We start from the raw sequence: 7,500 nt of genomic DNA, 5'->3' as shown, positions 1-7,500 counted from the left end.
GCTGTGACCGCTTCCAAGGAGAGGAGCGGCGTGTCCCTGGCCGCACTCAAGAAGACGCTGGCGGCAGGCGGCTACGACGTGGAGAAGAACAACTCCCGCGTCAAGATCGCAGTCAAGAACCTCGTCACCAAGGGTACCCTGGTCCAGACCAAGGGCACCGGTGCATCCGGCTCCTTCAAGCTCAACAAGAAAGCCGTCGAGGCGAAGAAGCCCGCCAAGAAAGCCGCAGTCCCCAAAGTAAAGAAGGTGGCCGCCAAGAAGCCCGCCGCGGCGAAGAAGCCCAAGAAGGTAGCAGCCAAGAAGGCCGTCGCCGCAAAGAAGTCCCCCAAGAAGGCCAAGAAGCCCGCTACACCCAAAAAGGCCGCCAAGAGCCCCAAGAAGGTGAAGAAGCCCGCCGCAGCGGCCAAGAAGGCAGCCAAGAGCCCCAAGAAGGCTACAAAGGCAGCCAAGCCCAAAGCCGCCAAGCCCAAGGCAGCCAAGGCCAAGAAGGCAGCCCCCAAGAAGAAGTAAACCTATTACAAACAGTGTTCTACTCGACACATGTTGTACCACAAAAGGCTCTTTTAAGAGCCACCCACCTCTTTCCATAGAAAGCGCATTGATTTCCATGTACTACCTGTCGTGGAAAAGAAATTACGCACACTAGGCTACTTTTACGCACACAACATTGTCCCACTCTGGGTGTGTGCGAAGGGAGAGGCATATAATAGAGGGCCAAAATGGCTCAGAAATTCGACCTCACGAGTGCACCCTCACCAGCCATTTTTATATATGAGCCACTGGGCTATTCCCGTTCAGAGGCAGGCTGCTGTGATGTGTTACAAGTGCCATGTAATAACCATAACAATACTATAGTGGCTTCGAATTGAAACTCACGAGTGCACCCTCACCAGCCATTTTTATATATGAGCCACTGGGCTATTCCCGTTCAGAGGCAGGCTGCTGTGATGTGTTACAAGTGCCATGTAATAACAATAACAATACTATAGTGGCTTCGATTTCAAACTCAAGAGTGCACCCTCACCAGCTGTTTGTTTCCCATTTGGAGAGAAATAATGTGTGGATGTCATTTCGGACATTTTGGCGCTCACGCGAAATGACACAAAGTAACAAAGTCGGAGGGAAACAAAGTAGCCTCTCACTCGCTGCCTGTGGGTGGGAACCGGCTTAGGGCTGTCTGTCTGTCCATCTGTCTGTCCCTCGCTCCAATTGGATAAGGCCACACCGGCCCGGTGGCCAATCGTTGCCTCTTGTGGCGAGGTATATGTACGGCTCTCGAAGTGGCGAGCGGCTCATTCAGACTTTCTGTGACTTTCTCAAGCTACCAATATGAGCGGAAGAGGCAAAACCGGAGGCAAGGCCAGGGCGAAGGCAAAGACCCGTTCATCCCGTGCTGGCCTCCAGTTCCCCGTGGGCCGTGTGCACAGGCTGCTGCGCAAAGGCAACTACGCCGAGCGTGTGGGCGCTGGCGCACCAGTCTACCTGGCCGCCGTACTCGAGTACCTGACTGCTGAGATCCTGGAGTTGGCCGGCAACGCTGCCCGTGACAACAAGAAGACTCGTATCATCCCCCGTCACCTGCAACTGGCCGTCCGTAACGACGAGGAGCTGAACAAACTGCTCGGCGGTGTGACCATCGCTCAGGGTGGTGTGCTGCCCAACATCCAGGCAGTCCTACTCCCCAAGAAGACCGAGAAGGCAGTCAAAGCCAAGTAAATTCGCTACTGCGACTTCAACTTGACTACTCAACCCCCAAAGGCTCTTTTAAGAGCCAACCACCTAGCTCTCCAAAAGCGCAAAGTACCTTTCTATGACCGCAATACATTGAGTGGGTGTATACACAACTATTTCGACATTCTGTGCCCACATGAGGCCTTGCATGAACAACAACACCTACTTGGTCTCATTTGCCATAGCAGGCTAGCATTAGATGATACGTGCCTATAAGATGTCACTCTTGACTTTGGCGACTATTATTGCGCGTAAAGGGCCGGCGGCGTCCTATTGCGCATAAAGGGCCGGCGGCGTCCTATTGCGCGTAAAGGGCCGGCGGCGTCCTATTGCGCGCGCACCGGGAGTTTGAGTTTTGGAGAGGCCGGGTCTCCCGTCCAATGGCCAACGGAGGAAAGGAAAGGCCTGCGAAACGGGCCAATCGGGGTGGTGGGGAGATGGTGTCCAATCAGCAGGCGCCACTGCCGGCTTTATAAACTTCACATAGGCATTTCGAGGCTATACTCCCGACTGTCAGAGCAGCGCCATGGCCAGAATCAAGCAAACCGCTCGCAAATCCACCGGTGGCAAAGCCCCCAGGAAGCAGCTCGCCACTAAGGCTGCTCGCAAGAGTGCCCCGGCCACCGGCGGTGTGAAGAAGCCTCACCGTTACAGGCCCGGCACCGTGGCTCTGAGAGAGATCCGTCGTTACCAGAAGTCCACTGAGCTACTCATCCGCAAGCTGCCCTTCCAGCGCCTGGTGCGAGAAATCGCCCAGGACTTCAAGACCGACCTGCGCTTCCAGAGCTCCGCCGTGATGGCCCTACAGGAGGCTAGCGAGGCTTACCTGGTCGGCCTGTTCGAGGACACCAACCTGTGCGCCATCCACGCCAAGCGGGTGACCATCATGCCCAAGGACATCCAGCTGGCCCGCCGTATTCGCGGAGAGCGCGCATAAATGAGGATGACCTGAACTCGAATATCCCCCAAAGGCTCTTTTAAGAGCCACCTCCATATTTCCATCAAAAAGGCACAATTGTTCCATGTATACACGCACCTCTACATTAGCCACCATGTATGTTGTTCACTAACACGTCTAAAAGCTACGTATTGCACCTTTTTAGTTGCCTGAAGTCTAGCTTCAATGTTTGTGTGTGTATATACACAACCATCTGGCATCATCCACTTCCTTTGAACTATATAGTAACACAGTAAAATGCTTTACAAAGGAGGGGAAAAAGAAACGAGTGATAATATAGGCCGAATAGTAACAAGAATTGTGTTCAGATGAATAATTGACACTATTAGTTGTGTGTAATAATAGCCTTGCATGCAGTCCAGAAAAAACATTGCATGCCAACTTACTTTGAAAGTCCCATGTTGCAGTGCTGCTGAGAGACTCATGCAGAGGCCCAAACTTTACAGTGGAGCACGGAGGCCATCTTGTGGTTAAATGTGGGTACTGCACCTCATGGTGATTCCCTTTCAGCATTTGCTCTTTAGGCCAGCGTTTCCCAAACGCGGTCCTGGGGTCCACAAGGGGTGCGCGTTTTGCGTTTTGCCCTAGCACTCCACAACTGATTCTAATACTCCCAACTTGATGATGATGAGTTGATTATTTGAATCAGCTGTGTAGTGCTAGGGCAAAAACTCCCAAAACGTGGCCCGAGTTTGGGAAACCCTGCTTTAGGCTAATACTAGCCTATTAGGATGACTTGGTTGGATCGCTTTAATGGCAACTGCTGAACTCTGGTTTCACTAATTACTTGTCCCAGGTCACCATTATGAATCCAATAGCAAAACAAATGTTTCAAAATTGCTCAATAGTGAAAAAAGGCCAGGAAACGATGGGTTCTCAGCAATATTTCACCAACAACCAATCACTATTCACGCATAGACATTAGGATCATCAACAAATATTCCTAAGTCATACTACAAAAGGGTTGTAACGAAATGGATTTGTCTGTTCAATGCAAGTTCAACGTCAAAGAAAAAGTGCATCACCACAACAAACGTGTCTTTAGATACACTGTAAAAAATGACTTTGTGGAATGTACTCAAGCTATTACAGTCAACAAAAGCACACGTCATATTGTTGAGTAGATCTTTTTGCTTGTTTTTATGAGTAGATAAGCTTGAGTAAGTTGAGTTGATGTGGTCCAATACATTGAGTAAAGATGATAGAGACGTAAAAAGGATTATATTACGTTGATTCGACTCAAATAGACATTGTGTTATTTTACCTGAATGATTCATCCTATTATGTATTTAGACCAACTTACTTTGGATTTCACTCAATCACATCCCTTAAGAGAAAAGGTATCCGGACACCGGGAATCCATTCATTTAAACATCAACGGTTTGCAAAACATCTGTTATCATGAGTTGACAAATTACGGAATTGCAATCAACACTGCAGGTAAATCCTGATTGCTGCAGGTAGGCAACACCGTAGAAATAGGAACTACAACACTAACAACAAGTGACATTTACTCCTGATGTACTGACTGACCTGTTGCAACCTCTACAACCACTGTGCTTATTATTTGACCCTGCTGGTCATCTATGAACGTCTTGGAGAAAAATGTGTGAAACCACTGCCTATATGAGGAGCTGTCGTTGTTTGTTTTATTACCACATACGTATGGAAATTGCACCGGTTGAGAGATGATGGCTCTCTTGTGCCTACGGTGAAGGGTACTTCTGATCCAGCAGGTGGTGCTAAGATCCCTCCCTATATGACTTGAATGATGAGTTGATTTATTCCTTATAGCTCCTAATGATTTTAAGGCCAGTGTTGGCAAACATTACTTGTGCTCCAGCAGGTGGCCATGACATCCCTCCCTATATGACTTGACTGACCAGTTAGTTGATGGACTCCTTATAGCTCCTAATGATTTTAAGGCCAGTGTTGGCAAACATGACTTCTGCTCCAGCAGGTGGCCATGAAATCCCCCCCTATATGACTTGACTGACCAGGTAGTTGATGGACTCCTTATAGCTCTTAATGATCTCAAGTGTCTGTGTTTTTATGTGGTTAGGAGTTTTGCTCACTGCGTGTCCCCCTTCCATTTCAGTGTTTCCCAACTCCAGCGGTAGAGTAGCCTACCCCCAACAGGACCCATTTTTCTTGTAGGCCTGGACAGCCACAGCTGATTGAACAACCTGTCACCTAAATTACCAAGTCCTCAATGAGTAGAATCAGGTGCAACAACAACAACAACAACAACAACAACAACAACAACAACAACAACAACAATATGAGGAGAGGGACACAGTGTACTAGCTGATCTCCCAGTTGTCACAGTTTGGCCTTGTGTTCCACATAGCCTATATCAGTATTTGAGTATGTTTCCCGCGCACGTTAGTTGCTTTCACGTCATCTTTGAAATCGCTCCTCCCTAGTCCCCTAGAACGAGCGCCCTCCCCTTTGCAACGCCTCCGAACATATAACAGAGGCGCGCTTTCTGTGCCGCCGGCCTCAATCAGGTCGACCAAACGCAGATAATAGCGCACCGCGCACCGGCGCTGAAGTCATTCATTCACTTGAACTCAACTAGCGAACACACCATGTCCGGAAGAGGCAAAGGCGGCAAGGGACTCGGAAAAGGAGGCGCCAAGCGTCACCGCAAAGTTCTCCGCGATAACATCCAGGGAATCACCAAACCCGCTATCCGCCGTCTGGCTCGCCGCGGCGGCGTGAAGCGTATTTCCGGTCTGATCTACGAGGAGACCCGCGGTGTCCTGAAGGTGTTCCTGGAGAACGTGATCCGTGACGCAGTCACCTACACCGAGCACGCCAAGAGGAAGACCGTTACCGCCATGGACGTGGTCTACGCTCTGAAACGTCAGGGACGCACCCTGTACGGTTTCGGCGGTTAAACCCACTCTCTTCGGAACCTCAACACCCCGACTCGAACCCAAAGGCTCTTTTAAGAGCCACCCACATCCGCTTAAAATGGGCCCATTCCATGTAGTGTTATATATAACAACAAATGTTTAGTATGCAATTTAGTAAGAAAGTATGAGCCACTTCGAGTGGACAGGGAGTATTAATTAGAGGATTCTAATGTCCCGTCCACTTTTAGCGCACAGAGGGAGGCCTATATCTGACAGTGGCAAAGTGTAAGAACGTTATTATTTTGGGTCAAGCAATAGTGGAATTTGGACAACATAAAGCCACCACGAGTCGGTAGACGTGGCTCGAAAAGAGGGGGACAGCGCGCACACACACACACACAGTCCAAAATGGGAGCCCTATGTCTGACGGTGCCAAAGTGGGCAATTTTATCACCAGCATTATTTGGCACAACAATCGTGCCATTTGGACACCTATTAAAGCCCCCCTTTTGAAACACACAATTCCCCATCGGTCACAGAGCATAGACTATAGAGAGGAGGGAGGGAGGGAGGGAGGGAGGGAGCAAGCAGGGGAGTGTCTACGGCCGCTGACTTTGCTTAGCTTCCTCTTCATAAGACGGGTAAGCGCCCTTCACCCCCTCATTCGTTTCTGAGAAGCAACGAGACATCATCATGCCCGAGCCAGCAAAGTCAGCGCCCAAGAAGGGCTCCAAGAAAGCCGTCACCAAGACCGCAGGGAAAGGCGGCAAGAAGCGCAGAAAGTCCAGGAAGGAGAGTTACGCCATCTACGTGTACAAAGTCCTGAAGCAGGTCCACCCCGACACCGGCATCTCCTCCAAGGCCATGGGAATCATGAACTCCTTCGTGAACGACATCTTCGAGCGTATCGCCGGAGAGTCCTCTCGCCTGGCCCACTACAACAAGCGTTCTACCATCACCTCCAGGGAGATCCAGACCGCGGTACGCCTGCTACTCCCCGGTGAACTTGCCAAACACGCCGTGTCCGAGGGCACCAAGGCCGTAACCAAGTACACCAGCTCCAAGTAAACAGCGCATTTGGACTGCTCTACTAACCCAAAGGCTCTTTTAAGAGCCACCCACTCTGTCAGTAAAAAAAGCAATTCCATCGCCACCGAATGAATGCGTAGGTAGGCTGCGTTACATTGTACGACCGCGGTTACATTATATCATTGTTTAATGGGCGCCGCGTGCCGCCTCGGAGAGCGGCTACATTGTATCATTGTTTAATGGGCGGCGCGCGCCTGCTCAGAGAGCGGCTACATTGTATCATTTCCCCTGGCCGTTCCAGCGTAGGGGTTTAGCGCGCCTTTTTTGGTGTCTTTGCGCGCTGAATAGTAACCCATGTTTGTCGGGCTCCATTCCAGGTGAAGGCAATGTAAAATGGCACCATTTGACAAAGGGTGTAAATAAATAAATCAAAAAGGCAGTAAGTTGGGTTTGATTGGAAAGAAATTCCTTTTATCATCTAATGAGCAGATAGTCATTTTGAGTTGACTTCCTGAATCGGTAGGACAAGGATGGAGTGAATGGATGCTCAATCATTGGACTATACCCTAATGATGTGAACGAGAATGATGATGGCAAGAATAAAAAGGTGGTGAATAATATGAATGTATATTATATAGATATATATATATGAACGTAGCCCTTTTGGCCTACAGGTCATTTCCGGTCAAGGTCGCATCATCCATGTAGTCCCCTGTAGCTCAGTTGGTAGAGCACAGCGCTTACAACGCCAGGGTTGCGGGTTTGTTTCCCACGGGGGGCCAGTATGAAAATGTACGCACTCACTTACCTGTAAGTGGCTCTGGATAAGAGCGTCTGCTACATGACTCAAAATGTCCACGTAGTGTATTTTCCTTCCTACTACACTCACGAGGCAACAGGATAAAAGGCAGTGGCTTCCAC

The 7,500-nt window shown here is 49.6% G+C and overlaps 2 protein-coding genes across 2 annotated transcripts in view; both read left to right on the top strand.

Moving 5' to 3' along the window:
* The window catches only part of LOC311121635 (histone H1-like), a gene marked incomplete at both ends in the record, with an annotated part of 15,275 nt that overhangs the window by 114 nt on the left and 7,661 nt on the right, over positions 1–7,500 (top strand). Inside the window, one exon of the mRNA XM_084196098.1 lies at positions 1–480. This exon is cut by the window's left edge and continues 114 nt beyond it. Coding sequence (XP_084052224.1) covers positions 1–480 — 480 coding nt within the window. The remainder of the gene's footprint in view (positions 481–7,500) is intronic.
* On the top strand, positions 2,112–6,618 carry LOC311121634 (histone H2B-like; the record flags this gene model as incomplete). Its single annotated transcript, XM_084196097.1, has 2 exons — positions 2,112–2,157; positions 6,308–6,618. The coding sequence occupies 2 exons, from the start codon at positions 2,112–2,114 to the stop codon at positions 6,616–6,618; spliced, it is 357 nt and encodes a 118-aa protein (XP_084052223.1).

Source organism: Coregonus lavaretus, assembly GCF_964263955.1.
Source record: "Coregonus lavaretus genome assembly, contig: HAP1_SCAFFOLD_2088, whole genome shotgun sequence".
Classification (NCBI taxonomy): Eukaryota; Metazoa; Chordata; class Actinopteri; order Salmoniformes; family Salmonidae; genus Coregonus; species Coregonus lavaretus.
Note: the sequence above shows the minus strand (reverse complement) of the source record. Positions and strands in the feature narration are given on the sequence as shown.